This window comes from Lynx canadensis, chromosome A3, assembly GCF_007474595.2.
Source record: "Lynx canadensis isolate LIC74 chromosome A3, mLynCan4.pri.v2, whole genome shotgun sequence".
Lineage (NCBI taxonomy): Eukaryota > Metazoa > Chordata > Mammalia > Carnivora > Felidae > Lynx > Lynx canadensis.
The window spans coordinates 119,110,245-119,133,042 of NC_044305.1; the positions used below are offsets into that span (position 1 = coordinate 119,110,245).

General features: G+C 43.5%; 2 protein-coding genes across 5 annotated transcripts in view; both read right to left on the reverse strand.

Annotated features, from left to right (window-relative positions):
- The window catches only part of SELENOI (selenoprotein I), a 41,871-nt gene extending 32,627 nt beyond the window's left edge, over window positions 1-9,244 (reverse strand). For all 4 annotated transcript variants that reach the window (XM_030311485.2, XM_030311487.2, XM_030311486.2 and 1 more), the window contains exon 1: window positions 9,033-9,244. In XM_030311485.2, the coding sequence (XP_030167345.1) occupies window positions 9,033-9,089 (57 nt within the window). In that variant the 5' untranslated portion in view covers window positions 9,090-9,244. The remainder of the gene's footprint in view (window positions 1-9,032) is intronic.
- Window positions 9,245-17,218: 7,974 nt separating this feature from the next.
- LOC115511289 (60S ribosomal protein L32-like) lies at window positions 17,219-22,316 on the reverse strand. Its single transcript, XM_032592787.1, is given in 3 exon segments — window positions 17,219-17,475; window positions 17,478-17,629; window positions 22,279-22,316. Coding segments are annotated over 3 exon segments (447 nt in total).
- Window positions 22,317-22,798: the final 482 nt, after the last annotated feature.

Consider the following 22,798-nt stretch of genomic DNA (forward strand, 5'->3'; position numbering starts at 1 on the left):
GCACTATGTGCCAGGTGCTTTACAAATAGTAACTCACTCGGGGCGCCTGGGTGGCGCAGTCAGTTAAGCGTCCGACTTCAGCCAGGTCACGGTCTCGCGGTCTGTGAGTTTGAGCCCCGCGTCAGGCTCTGGGCTGATGGCTCAGAGCCTGGAGCCTGTTTCCGATTCTGTGTCTCCCTCTCTCTCTGCCCCTCCCCCGTTCATGCTCTGTCTCTGTCCCAAAAATAAATAAAAACGTTGAAAAAAAAATTAAAAAAAAAAAAACAAATAGTAACTCACTCAATTTTGATAATGATCCTATGAGGCAGATCGTTATCAAAATTGAGTGAGTTACTATTTGTAAATGTTACAATCTGTGATCTATTCACAGATGAGGAAACCTGGTCAGAGAAGACACTGTTACTCACGGTCATAACGCTAGTATGGAGTTTCTAACTTAATATTAGTCCCGGGGTGTCTGGGTGGCTCAGTCAGTTAAGCGTCCGACTCTTGATTTTGGCTCAGGTCACGATCTCACAGTTTCATGAGTGCGAGCCCTGTGTGGGGCTCTGCACACTGACCAGGCGGAGCCTGCTTGGGATTCTCCCTCTCTCCCTCTCTCTCTCTGCCCCTCCCCGACTTGCGCTGTCTCTCTTAAAATAAATACTAAAAAAAACAAAAAACAAAAATTAGACCCAAAGCTACTTATTTAATCAAAAGACATTTACCTCAATTAAAGCTAATACTATATGAAATGTTCTTAATACTCAACAAAATGTTAAGACTAGTAAATTTACAGTCATCTACTCACCTCTGGTAATAATTTTTAAATGAGGGGAAAAGAAAACAAAAACATGTCTTTCTTTTTCACTGTGCATATTGCCCATCTGCAAATATTAGACACAAACCCAATCAGGCATGTCATTGAAGGTCTTTATTGGATGTTTCTATATCTGCTACAAAACACCCAGGAACTGCAAGGCAAAGCCTACCTTTCATTCTTAGATTTGAGAGGAAGCAAAGCATGAAGAAAATGGGCTCCGAACCCAGACCGCCTGGGTTCAAATCTCAGCTTTGGGACCTTGAACAAGTTACTTAAAATCTCTGTGTCTCAGTAAAGTACTAGTACCTACGCCTCAAGAGGCACTTGTGAACATTAAATGAGATAATATACGTAAAGCACTTAAAGCAATGCCTGTCATATAGTAAATGCTATATAAATGTCTGCTATCACTGTCATTATTATTACTCAGTATTTACAACAATATTGCCCTTGCCATTTCAACTTTCCTTCACTGGGCTCACCAGGCTCAGCCCAGTACCTCACAGAGCCACTTCCTTATGCCTAATTTACCATGGTCTTCCTGGTCTCTGTGCCTTGGTTCCCACTACCAGTTTCTCTAGAACATTTCTCCAACTCTCCCTGATGCGCTGGGCAAATTCTTTTTCAGCAAAGTTCTTCGCATTTTAACATTACAGGAGTTAGGAAAACAAGCCATCATCAGTGAATTGATATTTCAGAAAAGAGTAAAACAACCAAGATGTTTCTTCCAAATAGTACCTAAAAGTAGACCTACCTTCTTCCCACCACCTTGACTTTTCTCCGTCATTCTGCAGCAGTCCCCCACCCAGCCCTCTTTCGCTCCTTCTGAGAGACTCCTCTGCCTCTGCCAACTACAAAAATAATTCTCTCCGTGAGCCATTTACAAATCTATACCTAAGGCCACTAAAATGCTTTTCAAGCCTTATAAATGTGTTTATCAGTGGGAATGGGCAGCTCCCCCGATCTACTCAAGGAGACCACGCACAACTAAAGATGAGTTACGTCTGAACTAACTGTAACGTATCTAGATAATGCCATCACTAACATGCCATACTATAGCTGGCCTGCAGCTGTAAGTGAAAATCAGGTTTAAGAATTTCTCATGTGTCTACTGTGGCCCAGAAGAAAAGCGTTCTGATCTTTGATATCATTACAGAATAGTCCTCTAGTAGAGAATAATGCATCCATAAGTGCTATTTCTTTACAACATGAAGTTTTCTTTGTTTCAACTCCCTGTCCACAAACCATACCTTCACAGGGCCCCATCCAAGAGAAGAGCCCTGCGCAAAAGATTTCTGTTATCCGGCCAGATTCAGCATCATTTATCACTTAAATTATACTTATGCTTCTGTGCTAGAAGGGTCAGTCTCTCATGAGTTTGTTTACTCAGGAGATAGGAAATCAAGAAGGTTAAATCTTAGACAAAACAAATGTCAGGTGCTATTCTTGCCAAGGTGCCTTTCCAGAGTTAATGCTTCACAAAACCCTTATTGCGGTGACTGCTGCCTCTACCCACCCAGTCATCTTACCAGAGAACCTGAGTCATCCCAGACACCTACCCCCCCATCCCTCATCCCTTCCCTCACACCACCAACACCTCCAGCTGGTCACTCATCGTGTTCTGTCAGTTTGCGATCTTAAATCAGGGATCACAAACAGGGATCGGGAGGATAAACTGAACATAGCAGGCCTGAATGAAGTTTGCGGACTGGTAGGGAGATGGCAAACTGGAGAGCAAATACCTTTTTGAAAAGAGGGCAGGCACTATTTAGCTCCAGGGGAGTCTTGCCAAGAGGAAGTTCTGGGCCGATGTTTCCGCTCTTCTAGTTTTCCTTTTTTCTTTTTTTAAGTAGGTTCAGGCCCAGCACAGAGCCCATCATGGGGCTTGAACTCATGACCCTGAGATCAAGACCTGAGCTGAGATCAAGAGTCGGCCGCTCAACCAGGCCACCCAGTCGCCCCTCACTATTCTGGTTTTTCAAACTAGCCCAGAAATCTGGATTTTTTATGGGGATGACGCCAATTTTTGAAACAAAGTACGCGTGGGCCAAATTAAACATATCTGCTGGCCAAATTCAGTGGGCAGGTTAACCAGCTTTTACTTCTATCTTTAAAATACCCACGCCACTGCTTTTAGATTCAGGCCTTCCTCATTTCTTACCTAAGTTTATGCAGAAGGATTCTAAAAGGTCTCCAGATTACTCCATCCGTTTAGGAAGCTGCCAAGGCAACCTTCCTAAAATTAAAATCTGCTCCTGTTTAAAATCAAACAGCTGCCCCAAGCCTAGAGCATGACAATGTGCCTAAAAATCACCTGAGGTATTTAACATGCTGATAACAGTAATCTACCTAATCTGGATCTCCCAAAGTCAGACTAGGAATCTGCTATTTAAACACTTTCCCAGGCGATGCTGATGCTGATAGTCCTTAGGCCACAGATCTCCCTAAAGGATAAAATCTAGAAGCCCTTTCCACCAAAGCATCCCCTGTGACAGAGCCCCACCTCCCTCTCTTCAGCCTCATCTCCTGCCCCTCCACCATTATGCCTAAAATCTGCCTTCTTAGGGTTCCCAGCAAATACTCCCGGACCTTCACTCCTTTTACAATCCACTGCTCCTCTGTTCCTTTACTCCGGATTCATCATCTGGTCACGTGAGACTCACTCAGCTTGATCTTTCTAGATTGAGCTCTGCCTTTCCCTCCATCCTCTCCCTGAAGCCTTTCTCAGCTTTAACCCTCACTCCCTGGAGCTGCTTCCCTATCCTCTCCCACCGTGTCCGGCACTTACCTAACTGCATTTACTATCTATAGCTGTCTATCTACTTGCCCATATGCCACTAGCTTAATTTTGCAGCCCCAGTGCTATGCCTGACACAGACCAGGCCCTCAATAGATGCTTACTGAACACTCGGAATCCAACTGTATGAACCAGTAAGGGTGAAGGCTAGATTCTTTGAGCATTTCCATCAGGATGCACACAGTCTCTCTTTACAACCTGTTAACTGCGATATACTAATTAATTCACAATTATCATAGGTCCCGTAATCAGGCTGTTGTTGACATGCAAGGTAGAACTACCGTAACAGCAGAAACCAATTCATCATAAAATTATTCGCATGAAACCAAACAAGATATTTCAAAGCACACTTACCTCCTCTCTGAAGCAAAATGATACAATTTGAAATTGACTGTTACACTGTCAATTAAACTATGCCTCCCCCAGGCCAGATTACATAAACCACCATAGACGTTTCACCCTTAGCTAAGTGGCAAAATCCTTCAACTATAAAGACCTGTCCAAAGAAAGGACAGGTAGAAAGGAGGACTAAGCCTCACAAAGGTAAAATCCCTCAATATAATTGTCCAAAGGTACATGAATAAGCAACAGAGAAATTGGCAGTTAAACCCCTGACATCTTCACATTCAAAATACAGAAGTATCCTTCTGATATCCAGGAGATGGACAGCTCCCTTTTACCACACTTCCAAAATGTTTTATATTCTTCTACACTTTCATTCCTTCGATAAATACTTCTTGAGCGCCTATTCTGTTCATACGCTAGACCGCGGTCATGTTGAATAAGACAGCATAGGCCCCACCCTCCCAGAGCTCATATTCTAACAGAGAAGGCAGACTCTCAAGTAATGATTCTCCTGCTTAATAAAACTGTGGTAACTCGATGGAGAACACAGGTGTTAGGACAGCACATAACATACAATCCATCCCATGCTTTCTTCTGCACCGAAAAGCAACTGTCTTAGTTGCTTACTACTGAAATCTAATTACCACTCTACGTGTGCACAACCTATCCGCAGTTATTCTGAATAACAGCCAGGTTCCCAACTGTAGCTCTCAGATGTACCTCTAGGGAGACAAAGAAATTAAACTAACCAAAAGTAATTTTGCCACCAGCAGCTTTTATACTATCAAGTTTTCTCTACATCTCTTTGCTGTCATATACAGGGTCACCTTAGGGAATAAAAATCTCTTGACTGTTTTGAGTCTTCACCCATTTATGGGATGATCTTCTTCAGAAGCTGTTTTAGAGGCGCCTGGGTAGCTCAGTCGATTAAGCGTCCAACTTCGGCTCAGATCATGATTTGATGGTTCATGAGTTCAAGCCCCACATCGGGCTCTCTGCTATCAGCGTGGAGCCCGCCTTGGATCCTCTGTCCCCCTCTCTCTCTGTCCCTACACAGCTCGCATGCGCGCACGCATGCGCGGTCTCTGTCTCTCAAAAATAAACTTCTTTTTTTTTAAGCTGCTTTAGGGGCGTCTGGATGGCGCAGTCGGTCAAGTGCCTGACTCTTGAGCTCGGCTCAGGTCATGATCTCACAGTTTGTGAGTTTGAGCCCCACATCAGGCTGTGCTGATGGTGCAGAGCCTGCTTGGGATTCTGTCTCTTCCTCTCTCTGCCCCTCCTCAATTTGTGCTCTCTCTCAAAATAAAAAAATAAACTTTAAAAAAAAAAAAAGCTGTTTTAATTCAATAAGCATTTATAAAGCACTTACTGGTGAAGACCACACAATGGGAATGTGTGATCTTTAGGAAGGAAGTGTCTCTAGGGCAATTCACATTCCAGTGAAACTGACTACACAGATTCTTCCTGAAACACCTTTAGATTCATATTTTTAATATAAACACAATACTCAGTAAGGAACCCTCTACTAGAAGAAGCTGAGGTTATACATTTGTGACCCTCCTTCTTTTAAAATAACATCAACGCACTATATTTTCGTGAACGTTGGACCCTTGTTAAAATGACCTTTGTTTTCCAGGATGATAGGAAATCTGCTGTCAGACACAGGAAGTGAGTCAGATAATGGAAGAGTGGAAAAGATAGGAATAGAAAAGCACACTAAAATCTCCTGTAGACTAGAACACCTACCTAGTTGGAAATATAAATTTAGGGAACTCTGCTTATAAGAAAAAGTAGATTCCATATTACAGACACTGCTGCAAAGGAAACAGCTATCCTACTGGCACTTACCCAGAAAGCAGATCCTAGTAGGGGAAAAAAGTTTGTTTTTTGGTTTTCGGTTTTTTTAACATAATTGTCAAATTGGCTCACATACAACACCCAGTGCTCATCCCAACAAGTGCCATCCTCAATGCCCATCACCCATTTTCCGCTCTCCCCCCTCCCAGAAAAAGTTTTATATGTCAATATTTACAGTGCAGAAGAGATAACAGAAAGGGGGGTAGAGCTGAAGGCAAAACAGGAGGCATCTGGGTTAATGACCTTCTTTAATGAAGTTGTAAAGCCCCAGTCATGGTTACCGAGAAGGCTCTGGAACTTCTTTCCACTTAAGTTTTAAGACATGTCAGCACCCCAGGTCAAAATTGTATGATACTACATTGCCTGAAAGCATTGGAATGTATTATATGACTTGCTACGGTCCTTTACAGTTTTTCCAATTCCAACTAGGCCAAATCCATTATGATTTCCTTCAGCAATCCATTCATTCTACATATGTTTAATGGGTTCTTAGTATGCACAACAGTACTGTGCTCAGGTCGTGGTGGTCCGTACAAGTCTAACCTTGGATATTACATTCTAATAGGGAAACACACTAACAAATTCCATAAGGGAGCAGAGGGTGCTCTGACAGCACACTTAAGGGGAGAGGAGAGGGGCACCTGGGTGGCCAAGTTGGTTAAGCGTCCAACTTCAGCTCAGGTCATAATCTCACTGTTCGTGGGTTTGAGCCCTGCATCAGGCTCTGTGCTGATAGCTCGAAGCCCAGAGCCTGCTTCGGATTCTGTGTCTCCGGCTCTCTCTGCCCCTCCCCTGCATGTGCTCTGTCTCTCTCTCTCAAAAAATAAACATTTTGTTTTTTTGAAAAGAGAAGAGAGGAGAGCTTAGGGAATGCTTCTCTGAGGAAGTAACATTTAAGACATGAAGATGAGGGGCGCCTGGGTGGCGCAGTCGGTTAAGCGTCCGACTTCAGCCAGGTCACGATCTCGCGGTCCGTGAGTTCGAGCCCCGCATCAGGCTCTGGGCTGATGGCTCGGAGCCTGGAGCCTGTTTCAGATTCTGTGTCTCCCTCTCTCTCTGCCCCTCCCCCGTTCATGCTCTGTCTCTCTCTGTCCCAAAAATAAATAAACGTTGGAAAAAAAAAATTTTTAAAAAAAAAAGACATGAAGATGAACATAAACGGGAAGGGAAGCTACATTCCTGGCGGAAGTAACAACGTTACTTAAAGATCTGAAAAAAAAAAAAAAAAAAAAAAAAATGGCAGGAGGGAGGAGACGGCTACTAATGCTGTCAGGGGCAGAGAGTGAGAGGCATGACATGGACATGAAGCTGAAGACCAGCAAGGACCATGACATTCAGAGTCATGTAGATCATGTTATGGACTGTTTGGACTTCATTCCAAGAGCAATGAGAGGACAGTAGTGGGTTTTAAGCAAAGGAGTGATGTGACCAGATGCACATTTTTTTTTTTTAAAGATCACTATGAACCAGAGAAAAGACTATGAGGGAAAAAGGGAATGTGGGCAAGCAACCAAATAAAGTAGTACCAGATTATAACCCCAAGTATAAACTAAATATTCATGAATCCACATTGATATAAATAGTTGGATAAATATACAATGGGAAGAAAAGACAAATCTCCCGTACATAATTGCAAACAAATTATGTCACTACTCTGCCCTCAAGGAGGGAGGGCATACCTCTCCACTCTCAAGTGAGGTCTGTGCAGAGTGAGTTCCTTCCAAAGAGAGTAACCTTACAGGGAGAAATCTAACAAACACTACGTTGGTCAGGTGGTCCAAATCAATATCAACAGTGAGTGACAAATCATACTGATAGCACGTACTTATCACATGACGCAATGAAATGGCACTTCATCTAATGCTCTTCCTCCCCAAACCCCATAACCCTTACCTAATCATGAGAACATCAGACAAATCCCAAGTGAGGGACATTCTACAAAATACACAGCCAGAACTCCTCAAAACTATCCAGGTTACCAAAAACAAGGGAAGTCTGAGAAATCGTCACAGCCGAGAGGAGCCTAAGGAGACAGGACGACTAAATGAAATGTGATCTCCTAGATGAGATCCCACAACAGAAAAAGAGCATTGGGTAGAAACTAAGAAGATCTGAGTACAGACCTCAGTTAATAATGTGTAAATATTGGTTAATTGTGACAAATGTACCATACTAATCTGAGATGTTAATAGAGAAAACTGGGTATGAAGCATAGGGGAACTCTACTATCTTCACAATTTTTCTGTGAATCTATTCTAAAAGTATTCTAAAATAAAAAGATGACTTAAAGCGTACGTGGGAAGAGTGGTAATGGAACCACTCGTCTAGCTTTGGCTAAAAATGATAGAAGGTACAGGACCTAGTGATTCACTAGTTGGTGGGTGAGGTGGAGGAATTGAGAGTGAAAGCGACACAGAGAGCAAGGATGAAAGGTTACAGCCCAGATTTCAGGCTAGGAAAACTGGATGGGCAGGGGAGTCATTCACTGATAAGGGAGCAGCGGAGTAAAACCAGATTTGGAGGAAAGTTAACAACCAGCATTGACTGGAGGCTCATTACGTGTCAGGCCCTTCGCAAATTCCTATAATCATTTTGCACCATAGAGACTATTATTTGGCCCAAAGCCAAGTAAAGAAATTAGAGTTTGGGATCAGGTTTCTATGTGCTCCAAAGCCCGCGCTCTTTCTACTACACAGTTTGTTCGGTACACATTTACTTCATCTGGCAGCCCAAGCGCCACAAGCTACTGAAGTGGAGTGCATCAGCAGTGCGACCTCAGTAGTTACTCCTACTCCCCGGGCCTCATCTGCCAAAGACTAGCTCCATCTGAAGTTGTGTGCAAGAGGCGGGTGGAGATTTCATTAAAATGAAGACAACTAAGACACCACGAAAGGACCTGCATCAGCTAATAATGATGATGGTGGTGGTGGTGATGATGAAGATGAAGTAAAGAAGCGCAGGGAATTCTCTGGTTCCACTCCCGTGGAGAGGTCTCCCAAGGTAGAGGCAATCCCCCGGGGAGGGTACCGAGTCAAGGCGGCGGCCCTAGGATGCTCCCACGCACCTTGACCCCTAAGCCCCAGGTCTCGGCAGGACCCCCGGGGAAACGCCGGCCAGCCCGCCCGCCCAGGGCCACGCGGCACAAGGTGACACGGACCGCGCCTGCCCCTCAGCCGCCAGGGAGAGGCCGGGACGAGAAGGGAGAGGGACGTCCGCGGGGCCCCGCGCTACCTTGTACTTATCAAAGCCAGCCAGCTGCTCCGGGCTCACGTATTCGTAACCAGCCATGACGACCCGAACACCGAGCGCCCACTCGGCAGCGACTCTCCGCGACGAGGTGCGGAAACACGAGCACCACACCGGCAGAGCAAGGATGGGAAGGCTTGGGCAGGCAAAGGTGGTAAGAGAGCTGCGCTCCGCCCACCGCGCACGCGTAGCGGCCTCAGGCCACTTCCGCCGCCTCCCAGGGTGCAAGCGCAGCCTCCACCTCTCCCCGCCCACCAAGGGAGGATCGCTAGCCTGCCCACGAGGTCCGCCCCCTCACGCCGTCGCAGTCCAATCAGCGTGGATCGGACAACACGAAGTCCCGCCTTCCAGGTCTTCTCGTCTCTTCATTCGCTAACGTCAAAATTGGTGAGCTGAAGTAAGGCGAGAGTGGAGGTAAAAGGTCAATTTCCCAGGGGGCCTTGCTCCTCCCTCCGGGGGTTGGGGCGGTTCTCTGGTTTCGTTCGGGTTGCGGTGGTTGTCTGCGAACCAGTTCAGAAGTACCCAGGAAGGAGCAGTGACGTGAACTTGCCAGAGAAAGGGTGTGTGCCCGGCGCGCTGCGGCTCCTGGCAGGCTGTAGGAGCTCAGGAAGGTGATTGGACGTAGAGAAACCAGTGGGGAGCCTCGGGGAAAGGCTTTTTCCGTCTGTAAAGTGGCGTGGAAGGGCGCTGGAGACGAACCCCTCAGACCTCTTCGCTCTCCGGTCTGTCAAACTGTTGCAAATTGAAATTGCTCACGTCTCCAACCAGATAAAAGCACTGGTCTCTGAGTCTCTAGGGATCTTTAAGTGCGTTTGCAGGAAGTGCATGCACGTAACTGGAGCCAATAGTAGAAAGAACACTGGATCAATGGCTAAGTGTGTATCAAGCTAATAATAAAATTTAATAATAGTAATAATTGCTCCCTTTTCTTTTTTTGAGCACCAACTATAAGGGGAACTTTATATACATTATCACCAACCCCATAACAATACTATTAAGTGGAAGGCACTTTCCCTATTTCGCAGATTAGGAAATAAAAATTGAGATTACCTAACTTGCCCAGGATCAGGCCATTAATTATACAGCTCGGAAGTGGTCAACCCAACACGAAATGAGGTTCTTGGTGTCGGAAAACACTACCTAAGAAAGATTCTCAGTCTCTGGGTCTCTGAAACAAGGGTGATTCTTTTAAGATCTCTTATGTTCCTTATATTAACTCGTTAAACATAATTATCGGGTGCTCAATATATGCCAAGAATGTTATTATTTCTGCGTGTGTCTCATCTCACTTTCTAAAGTACAAGGTTCTTATGAGGTAATAGATATAAAGCATCTATCATCACACCTGATACATGGCAGATGATCAATAAACTTGAACATCATTTTCCTTCACTTGTCCTGAGGAAAGGACCTGTATCTTGTACACCTTAATTTTCCCTTGTCCTTATAGTCCAGTGCCTTGCAGATAATACATGGTCAATACCTTTCCTTGAATGAATGAGCAGCGATCTCTTTGCTATGCTGTGCGGTGTCTACTTTGAGGACATTAGAAATGTGGATCTCCCTTTAATCTAGGAAGAAAATTGCCTCTAATGAAAGGAAAACTATGAAACCACCTTCTTCGACGTGTAAAAGTATTTCCCTTGTGCATGTACTGTATTTAAATCCCTTCTGTGTACTGATAAGAAAACTGAATTGACAAGGTCTCTGCCCTAAATATGTGTTTTGGACAATGTATTAATCAGACTGAGGCTACCGTCCCAAGTAATACGCTACAGATTTCATCTGCTGTGTTTCTTCTAATCAATATGAAGAGGAAAAAAAAATCTTCGCATCAAATGCTTGTTGATATAAGGCCTGTGCTTATCCATCACCCACTGACGCTTATCTGTCCTCTCTATCTCATACACTGACCACGCTTTCTGCTTTCCAAAATAATCATCATAGAAAATATTTGTGCTAGAAGCAATGTTACCACCTTTGTAATATAAACTGGGGAAAAAAAAAGTGTTTTCATTCGTGGCATTCCTGCTTTATTTAGTTTTAAGTATGAGGGTGTCAGATAAATAGATACCTAGAAAATTGGAAGTTAAGGACTAACATAGTTTAAAACTCCAACATAAGTTATTAAAGCCATAAAAATGGCTGAGGTTTCCCAAGGAAGGTTATAAAAAGATACTGATTTGGTTTGCATTTTAAAATAGTTCTGATGCCTTATAGTAATAAGTTCTATGATTTTCAAAGGAATTTGGTATCTCACTAGATCAGCTTAACAAGCCTGAGCCATGGGCCAGATAGTTGTTCTAATTGTACAGAACAGAACGGCAGAAGTATTCTATTATATCTCACGCAAAAATTACCCAGTTTGTGGTAAAATTGGAATAAGAGCAGGGTCATCAAATTTTTAAATAATTTTAAAATAATTTTTCCACTACACCTTGCTTCTACAAGTTACCACAGTAAGATATTTAAAAAGGGAGGGGCGCCTGGGTGGCTCATTCAGTTAAGCGTCCGACTTCAGCTCAGGTCACGATCTCACAGTCTGTGAGTTCAAGCCCCGCCTGGGGCTCTGGGCTGATGGCTCAGAGTCTGGAACCTGCTTCTGGTTCTGTGTCTCCCTTTCTCTCTGCCCCTCCCCCGTTCATGCTCTGTGTCTCTCTGTCTCAAAAATAAACGTTAAAAAAAAAGAAAATTTAAAAATAAAATAAAGCAAATAAATAAATAAAAGATATTTAAAAAGGGAAAATTCACAAGTCAGTTTTAAATCAAGGCTAGAGGGGGGGTAAAAAAAAAAAAAAAACTAGGAAAGAACTGAACAGACTCATTAAATTGCTTATTGTTTCCTAAAAATAGAATTCCCTTGCTAGAGTGAACCTTCTCTAGTTAAGTTTTGTCTGTTTGGTTTTTGCTGTTTTTCACATTTTTCAAAAACATAATCCTAAGTAAAAATGTGTAGAGAACTCTATTTGAATGGGTCATCAATCAATTATCACAGAAAAGATCTGTGCAACATACTGAGATTCAGTATAAGCTAATACTGCTTTGTACTTCCCACTCCCCAAGTCAGGAGAGGCTCTCTGCTGTTCTGTGACTTGTCATCCCACCTGCCTCCCAATGGTTTTCTGGTCATTTTTGTTCCCTTAACCTTTGAATACAAATTCAATTGTGTCCATAGTCGTTCAAAACCCAGATAATCACTGTAAAGTTTCAACCTAGTGTCATATGAAGTAAGAATAAAATGACAGGGGCGCCTGGGTGGCTCAGTTGGTTAAGTGTGTGGATTTGGCTCAGGTCATGATCTCACAGTTCATGAGTTCGAGCCCCGTGTCGGGCTCTGTGCTGACAGCTCAGAGCCTGGAGCCTGCTTCCGATTCTGTCTCCCTCTCTCTCTCTCTGCCCCTCCCCCACTCACGCTCTGTCTCTCAGAAATAAATGTCAAAAAAACCTTTTTTTTTTAAAGAATAAAATGACGGTCTAGTAATTTATTTACACTCTCTACATACTTACCATTCTTTGTTTTGGAGATGAATGATTATTCTTTTATAGCCATTATTCATGAGCATGGCTGTTATACATAAAAGGAGAGTTATTTTTAAAAAACTGATCTCAGGGGCACCTGGGTGGCTCAATGGGTTAAGCATCCGACTCTTAGCTTCAGCTCGGGTCCTGATCTCACCCTTCGTGAGTTCAAGCTCTTCAATGGGCCCTGTGCTGACATCACGGAGCCTGCTTGCAATTCTGTCTCCCTCTCTCTCTGCCCTTCCCCCTGCTCACTCTCTCGCTCACTCTCTCTCTCTCTCTCAAAAATAAATAAACTTAAAAAAAAAAAACTGATCTCAGGCAGGGGCACCTGGCTGGCTCAGTCGGTGGAACATGCAACGCTTGTTCTCGGGGTCATGAGTTCAAGCCCTATGTTGGGTGTAGAGATTACTTAAATATAAAATCTTTTTTAAAAATTGATCTCAGGCAAAATTTTATAGTGGGAAAACTCTTATTTTGAGCATTCTTGAAGTTCTGGCAATGACCCAGCATTTGATTTTCCAAGCAGAGAGTTGATACCCCTCCTACACAAACATCCCCCCGCCCCATCGTTATCGCACTAGAATGGAAGCAGAACTCTAGGTGAACCAAGTACAAATCATTCAGATGGGTAGCCAGAGTGCCATCACCCCATCTCCTTATTCCTTTTTGCTTCATCTAATGCCAGGTCTGCAGATACAACCAAATATAACCACTATTCTCTTCATTTATTATTATTATTATTATTATTATTATTATTTCAGTTTGGACATAGAGCCATACAAGACACCCCATTTTTGAGGATTATTTTTGTCTTCCTAAAACTTTGAGTCATTGGAGTTGAGATCAACAGTTATTTAGTTTTCCGTGGAAGAGAAAGATACTAGCAGAGAAACCTAAGAGGAGCAAGAGAGAAGGGAATATTGCTGTAATTCATTTTCCTGTAAGAATCCCCAGAAATCTAGGGCAGGAGTTCAGGCAATAGTTGTCAACATAGATATCTACTGCATAGGGCTTTGAGATCTTCCTTGATATACCCAAGGCTGTGCCGCCTGCTAGACCAGAACTCTAGCAGAAGCTGGTTCTATTTTCAGGAAACAAGGCTTACAAATATGAAACAATGTGTAGAAATAGCAGTTCGTTATCTCCTCCTGTATCCTTGTTGCACTCCAGCCATGTGCCAAATACAGATACCATTATAGACCATGGAGATGCAAAATGGAATAAAACGTGGATGCCACACAAGCGATACATTATTACTGCATTCTGTGAATGACCAGTACCATCCAATGCCCTAGCTCTTCAAAGCTTCTCTCTTCCCGCCTCCCACCACACCCCCTTTAAAAAGTTCACTGTTGGGGCGCCTGAGTGGCGCAGTCGGTTAAGCATCCGACTTCAGCTCAGGTCACGATCTCGCGGTCCATGAGTTCGAGCCCCGCGTCGGGCTCTGGGCTGATGGCTCAGAGCCTGGAGCCTGTTTCTGATTCTGTGTCTCCCCCTCTCTCTGCCCCTCCCCCGTTCATGCTCCGTCTCTCTCTGTCCCAAAAATAAATAAACGTTAAAAAAAAAAAAAAAAAAAAAGTTCACTGTTAGGGGCACCTGGCTGGCTCAGTCGGTTAAGCGTCCGACTTTAGCTCAGGTCATGATCTCGTGGTCAGTGTGTTCGAGCCCCGCATTGGGCTCTGTGCTAACAGCTCAGAGCCTGGAGCCTGCTTGGGATTCTGTGTCTCCCTCTGTCTCTGCTCCTCCCCCACTCACTCACGCTCTGTCTCTCTGTCTCTCAAAAATGAATAAACGTTAAAAAAAAAAAAAAAGAAAAGTTCACTGTTAAAAGTTTGAGATATTTTGTTTCAGAGAATTGACTTGAAGATTGGAAACAAAGGGTTGGAACCAAAACTAAACTTTCTAAAAACTCTGAAATCTCATAGATGTTGATTTAACATTTAAATAAATAATCTAGGGGCGCCTGGGTGCCTCAGTCGGTTGAGTGTCTGACTTCGGCTCAGGTCATGATCTCACAGTTCATGGGTTCAAGCCCCACATCAGGCTCTGTGCTGACCGCTTGCTCCGAGCAAGCGGTCAGCACAGAGCCTGGAGCCTGCTTCAGATTCTGTGTTTCCTTCTGTCTCTGCCCCTCCCCCGCTCACGCTTTGTCTCACTCTGTTTCTCAAAACTAAATAAATGGAAAAAAAATTTAAATAAATAATCTAGAGGATGAGATACAGAAACAGCTCTTCAAGTGTACTAATGATACTATGATAGTCTTTCATAATGAAATTCTGTATCAGTTGGCATAAGCTGCAAGAAAATAAAAGGTTTTTTCTTTAATGTTTATTTATATTTGAGAGAGACAGAGACAGAGCATGAGTGGGGGAGAGGCAGAGAGAGAGACACACACACACAGAATCCGAACCAGGCTCCAGGCTCTGAGCTGTCAGCACAGAGCTGGACGCGGGGCTCGAACTACAAACCGTGAGATCATAACCTGCGCCGGAGTTGGATGATTAACCAACTGAGCCCCCCAGGTGCCCTAAGAAAATAAAAGGTGAAGCAGATGTAAAAGTTATTTATCACCACATAACAGATCATGCAAAACCTAGTAGCTTAAAATAACAGCCATTTTATTTGCTTATAATTCTGTGGGTCAGCAATTTGGAGTGGGCTTAGCTGGGCTGTTTCAAGAGGGGGTAAGTAGGAGCTGCAAGGCCTTTCAAAGCCTAGGCTCAGAAATCACACAGTGTCACTTCTGTCTCATTCTCCTGGACAAAGTAAATCACAAGGCCAGCCCAGATTCGTGGGAAGGAAAATAGATTTCACTTCTTGCAGAGAGAGAAGGAGACCCAGAATCCGAAGGAGGCTCCAGGCTCTGAGCTGTCAGCACAGAGCCCAACGCGGGGCTCGAACCCACAAACCGCGAGATCATGACCTGAGTCAAAGTCGGATGCTTAACCCCGACTGAGCCACACAGACGCCTCTAGATTTCACTTCTTAATGGATGGAATGGCAAAGTCACCTGGCAAGGGGGCCTGCACAGAATGGGAGGGCATTATTGCAATCATCTTTGCAAACACTCTACCACCCCAGATTAGCTAGAATGAAGACGAGACAGTAAGGTAAGCTTCATCAGGAAAAGATTTCAAAACCACTAAATTGCCCGTGAATTCTTTTAAGGTATTGATCAAAAAGAAGTCAAAACAAACTAAAACAGTAAAACCCCTTGTCCCAAGGCTTTAATTAACATAAGCTGTCTCTTGCTTCCAAATCTCCCACCCACTCTCAACCCTCTCCACTCTGGTTTCCAACCTCACCAGCTCTCCTGAAATGGTTGCCTCGGGGCTCCTCACTTTGTTGTTAAATCAGATAGACTCTTTAAGACTTCATATCTGACTTTTCATCGGCTTACACTGCCTGCTGTCTTTCCTTGAAACATCTTCCTCCCGTGATTGCTCTGAATTCTGTTTTTATTCTGACTCCTCTTAACTCACACGCGCGCGCGCACACACACACACACACGGGCTTGATCCCACTGTTTCTCTGCGCTTCTAGAGCATCCTGTGTGATGGGACTCTTGAGCAAATGGCTAAGAAAGAATTCTTGAGACATCTTTGGTGCAAAAAGGTGATTTTATTAAAGCACGGGGACAGGACCTGCGGGCAGAAAGAGCTGCACTGGGGTTGTGAGGAGTGACTGATTATATACTTTTAAGTTAGTGGGGGTTAGGGATCGCATAGATCTCTAAGAAACTTGAAAGCAAGGCTTTTAGGACCTTGAGGGGCTAGCTACTGTTAAGATAAGGTTACTTTTAGTCTTTAATAAAACAAAACCATGAAGGAAGTAAGGCAGCCATGAGTTGCTTGAGGAAGGTCACGCTCTGCGTGTTTCAGGTGTCTATCAGTGGGCTGCAGGCTGTAAAGAGATTTAATTTCAGCTACATTTCTCTTGCCTTTGTTTCCCTTCTCACTGTACATACCTCTTTCTTCACACTTACATGTTATAAATCCTCTATTTTTAATGTGTATTTATTTTTTAAGTTTATTTCTTTATTTTGAGAGAAAGAGAGGGAGAGAGAGAGAGAGAGAGAGAGCAAGTGAGCCTGAGTGGGGGAGGGGTAGAGAGAATGGAAGAGAGAGAATCCTAAGCAGGCTCCATGCTGTCAGCGCAGAGCCTGACACAGGGCTTGAACCCATGAAACTGTGAGATCACGGCCTGAGCCGAAATCAAGAGTCAGACACTTAACCAACTGAGGCACCCAGGCACCCCCTAATGTTTATTTATTTTTGAGAGAGAGAGCACGAGCTGGGGAGGGACAGAGAGAGGGGTGGAACAGAGGATCCAAAGCGGGCTCCAGGGTGACAGCACAGAGCCCGACGCGGGGGCTCGAAGTCACGAACTGCGAGATCGTGACCTGAGCCGAAGTCGGATGCTTAACCGACTGAGCCATCCAGGCGCCCCAGAAATTTTCTATTGTCTTATCTGTCTTACTGGATTCTGAGTGCCTTGAGGGTAAGGACCACAACTGTAAACCCCAGAACCTAGCATAATGCCTTGTACTCAGCAAGTCCTCAGTAAGTCCCTTCGCCGCCCCCCCGCCCCCGCCTTGGTACTTTTATGGTTTTATTAACATAAGCACAATATGCATATGAGCTGTCTATTCACTTTTCTTCGTCGTGCAGCCTGGCATCAGGACTGGTGACTCTGATGGACAGTTGGGCTGTTCTTTCCACCATGGCTTCGCGGGTCTCCGGGGGGGACACATTGTAGACAATCCCTGCACAGTGAGATTTGCTGCGCATCAGCAGCACTTCAAGCTCCCTGGCGTTGTGGACTCGGAACTTCCAGAAGCCACTGGGCAGCACATGCTTGGCTTTCTTGACGCTCCCATAACCAGTGCTGGGCATCGACTTCTGGGTACCCTATTGTCAATGCCTCTGGGTTTCCACGAGTCACACTTGATTTTGACAGATCGGTCTGACTGGTGCCGGATGAACTTTTTGGTCCTCTTTTTAATGATCTCGGGCTTCACCAAAGGTCTGAGGGCAGCCGTGATGCCAAGTAGGAGATGGCTGCTCACCCCCAGTGAGCGGCGAGGAAGAGAGGGGCTTCGTTAAGCTTTCACTGAATTAAATGAACTGTGAGGGGATAAAGAAATATGTGTTGCTGTCACCAGGAAGTCCTATAAAACTCTTCGTATTCATTACCCTAGTGACCCCACACTGGAAGAATATACTTCCAGGAAGTAAGCTGAAAGAAAAGAATCTTTATTGCCAAGATTTTAAAGAGCCATATTTATCACTGGAGGGGGAAAATGCAGGCAATCAAAATGTCCAGTGAATTAAGGACCCAAACTGTAAACAATGGTAAACCAATGTGGTAAAATATACAGTCATTAAAAAGAAAGGTGAGTGGTTGAAAAAAAAAAAAAAAAAAAAAAAAGGAGGAAAACGCAGAAAATAACAGTTGTTGGCAAAGATGAGGAGAAACTGGAATTCTTGCGTGTGTTGCTGGTAGAATTACAAAATGATGCAGCACCTATGCAAAAATGTTGGACAGTTCCCCAAAAAGTTAACCATGGAGTTACCATATGACCTAGCAATTCCACTCCTGGGAATATACCCCAAAACCTGTACATGATGCTCACAGGAGCATTATTTATAATAGCCAAAAAATGGAAATAACCTAAATGTCTTTCAACTGATGAATGGATGAACAAAATGTGTATATCCACACGGTGGAATATTATTCAGCCACAAAAAAGGAATGGCGGCCTGATCCGAGCTGCAACGTGGATGAACCTTTAACCATTATGCTGTGTGAAAGAGGCCAGGCACAAAGGACCATATATTGTATGGTTCCATTTGTATGAAATTTCCAGAACAGGTAAACCCATAGAGACAGAAAGTGGATTAGTGATTGCCAGGCAATGAGGGTGAGGAGGACTGAGAATAACTTCTAACAGGCATGGGGTTTCTTTCGGGGTGATGAAAATGTTCTGGAATTAGATAGTTGTGGCACAACCTTGGGAATATATTAAAAACTATTGAAATGTACCCTTTAAAATTTTATATGAAGTGAATTTTTATCTCAACTTAAAAAGGTAAAACAGCATGGTATTTAAAAGAAAAGCACAAAATAACACATACAAATCTCTTCCAACCAAAAATGTATTGGTGGCCAGTAGGGAAAGACAGAAGAATACCAGGAATTGGGTGTTTTATTACTTTATTTATTATTATTATCGGGCCTTTTATTATTTTGGTAGAGTTGCTTCAAATGTACTACCTTTAAAGACATATCTGCCAGATTATAGCAAAGTGTGCAGAGCTAACACCGTAGAACTGTAAAGTCCTACAATTTAGCATAAAACCATACAGTTCTAACATTTTATAAAGTGGGAATGGATAAATAAAGGAATAAGGCTTGCAACTAAGGCAATAGGTAAAAAGCCAAGGGAGAATTAAGTAGGATAAAGCACTCTTGATAGGTTATTTCTAAAAATCCCATCTTTATCCAGGCACAGCCTTTAAATTGTATGCAGTGCTAGAAATTTCATTTGAGAAATGAAAGCCTAGGTATATATTAGAAGAAATAATTCTCTCATGAAGAAGGTGCCTGTGGCTGGGGTCCCTGGCAGCCATGGTCACTGTCACCCTGGTCCTGCTGAAGAATTATTCCTTTTTTTTTTTTCAAAAAATGTTTTATGTTTATTCATTTTTGAGAAACAGAGAGAGACAGAACGTGAGCAAGGATGGGGAGAGAGAGGGAGACACAGAATCCGAAGCAGGCTCCAGGCTCTGAGCTGTCAGCACAGAGCCCGACACAGGGCTCGAACTCACAGACCGTGAGATCATGACCTGAGCCGAAGTCAGAAGCTCAACTGACTGAGCCACCCAGGTGCCCCTTGAGTGTTCTAAGAATACTTAGCTCTTCTAAATTTAGAAAAGTGTTTAAAAACACATGTAATAATGATGACTGTAAAAGTGCCACTCACCTGCTATAAAGAAAATGTTTTAAGGAGATGGATATGATTGTCATTCTAGAATTCATTTAGAAAATTTAAAAAACACAGACAAATGTAATAGAACTGCCCTACGACCCAGCAATAGCACTACTGGGAATTTATCCAAAGGGTACAGGAGTGCTGATGCATAGGGGCACATGTACCCCAATGTTAATAGCAGCACTTTCAACAATAGCCAAATTATGGAAAGAGCCTACATGTCCATCAACTGATGAATGGATAAAGAAGATGTGGTTTATATATACAGTGGAATACTACTTGGCAATGAGAAAGAATGAAATTATGCCATTTGCAGCAACGTGGATGGAACTGGAAGCTATTATACTGATTGAAATAAGTCAGTCAGAGAAAGACGGATATCATGTTTTCACTCATATGTGGATCTTGAGAAACTTAACAGAAGACCATGGGGGAAGGGAAGGGGGAAAAATCGTTACAAACAGAGAGGGAGGGAGGCAAACCATAAGTGACTTTTTTTTTTTTTTTAATTTTTTTTTTCAACGTTTATTTATTTTTGGGACAGAGAGAGACAGAGCATGAACGGGGGAGGGGCAGAGAGAGAGGGAGACACAGAATCGGAAACAGGCTCCAGGCTCCGAGCCATCAGCCCAGAGCCCGACGCGGGGCTCGAACTCACGGACCGCGAGATCGTGACCTGGCTGAAGTCGGACGCTTAACCGACTGCGCCACCCAGGCGCCCCCATAAGTGACTCTTAAATGCAGAGAACAAGCTGAGGGTTGATGGGTGGGGGGAGAGGGGGAAAATGGGTGATGGGCATTGAGGAGGGCACTTGTTGGGATGAGCACTGGGGGCTGTATGTAAGTGACGAATCACAGGAATCTACCCCAAAACCAAGAGCACTCCGTACACCCTGTATGTTAGCTAATTTAACAGTACATTATATTAAAAAAAATAAATTAAAAAATGTAATAAAGATGGTTATAAGAGTGCTGTGCTACTTTGAGAAGAGTGCTACTTAAGAGAATCGGTGTGATAAACATTCTGCAATGCTCTTTACAATGTTTTTAAACACATGCAATGGAGACCGTTGTAAGTGTGCTACGTGCCTGCTACTTTGACAAGAGTATCATTCCAGAGTCATTTGACTAACTTGAGCGAGAAGGAGTTTAGAAAAACGACCCCATTGAGTTTTATGAACTCCTGAGTTCATCTTCCAGTTGTGCCTGCATGAATCTGACCCCAAACGGCGTACCGTAGATAGAACTACAGTAAGAGACAGACCGTCACCAGGGCGCAAACTGACCACTAGGGGGCATATTCGCAGCAGATCTGAAGAGCACTGTGCCGGCTGGTGAAAAGGGAACTGATGTGAAAAATACAATCCACGGTAGGTTGGGCAGATCTCATGACATGAACCAAACCAGTCAATTGCCCGCTTACACAAAAATAGCAACATTTTCTATAGGGTTGAAATTAAAAAAATTTTTTTAATGTTTATTTATTTCTGAGACAGAGAGAGACAGAGCGTGAGTGGGGGAGGGGCAGAGAGCGAGGGAGACCCAGAATCCGTAGCAGGCTCCAGGCTCTGAGCTGTCAGCACAGAGCTGGACACGGGGCTCAAACTCACAAACCGTGAGATCATGACCTGAGCCGAAGTTGGTCGCTCAACCAACTGAGCCACACAGGCGTCCCTGCAGTCTCATAACATAATATCACATGTCCAGATACAATCCAAAATTACTTGGCATATAAAAAAATAGGAAATCTCAACTCACATGGGGAAAAAAAAGAAAAAAAACAACAATCAACAGGCACCAATGCTGAAATGACGCAGACGTTGGAATGATCAAAAAGAAGACATTAAGGCAAGTATTTTAAAAATGTCGTATGAACATTGTTGAATGAGAAGATGAGAAGTCTCAGCGAAGACATAGAAAATATAAAGAACCAAATGGTAATGCCGTAATCATAATTTTTTTTTAAATTACTGCATAGACTCTGTATTGGTTTCCTATTGCTTCTGTAACAAATTACTACAAACGTAAGGATTTAAAACAAAACAAACGTCGTATCTTACAGTTATGAGGATCAGAAGTCTGAAGGAATGTTGCAGGGTTAACATCAAGATGCCGGTAGGGCTGCATTTCTTCTGAAGGTTCCAGAGAAGAATCCATTTCCTTCCTTCTTCCAGCTTCTAGCGGCTGCCTGTGTTCTTTGGCTCGTGGTCCCTTTCTCCAGCTTCGAAGTGCATCACTCCAACCTCTGCTTCTGTTGTAGATTGGTTTTTTTTTTGTTTTTTGTGTTTTTTTGTCCCTCACACTCCTGTCGTCCTTTTATAAGGAAGTGTGTGATTACATTGGGCCCACCCAGATAATCCAGGATGATTTTCCTATCTCAACATCCTTAACTAAATCACACCTGTTATTCACAACAGAGGGAAAAAATTTGAAAACCTGAACACAGGTCTACGAAAAAATACAGAAAATAAAAGTCTAATATTTGGCATTAGAGTCCAAGAAAGAGAGGAGAAAGAACGTGGTGCAGATAAACTATTTGAAGAAATAATGGCTCAAATTTGATGGGACACATAAAGCTACGTATGGAAAAGGCTCAGTGAATCCAAAACAGGGTAAGCCTTAAAAAAAGGCCCAGCCTAGCCACCTTGTAACAGCTAAAAATTAAAGACAAAGAAAAAACCTTGAAAGCAGCCATAGAAATGATACATTACTTACAAGGGAACAATAACCATGGATTTTTCATCAGAAACCATGAAGGCCAGAAAGAAGTGGAACAACATTTTTAAAGTACAGTTGACCTTTGGGGCGCCTGGGTGGTGCAGTCGGTTAAGCGTCCGACTTCAGCCAGGTCACGATCTCTCGGTCTGTGAGTTCGAGCCCGGCGTCGGGCTCTGGGCTGATGGCTCAGAGCCTGGAGCCTGTTTCCGATTCTGTGTCTCCCTCTCTCTCTGCCCCTCCCCCATTCATGCTCTGTCTCTCTCTGTCCCCAAAAAAATAAATAAACGTTGAAAAATAAAAATTAAAAAAAAAATAAAGTACAGTTGACCTTTGAACAACTCAAGGGTTAGGGGTGCTGACCCCTAGCACAGTCCAAAATCCACGTATACCGTTTGACTCCCCAGAAACTTAACCACAAATAGCCTACTGTTGAGGGCAAGCCTTATTGATCATATAAACAGTCAATTAACATATATTTTGTGTGTTGCATATATTATATACTACATTCTTATAATAA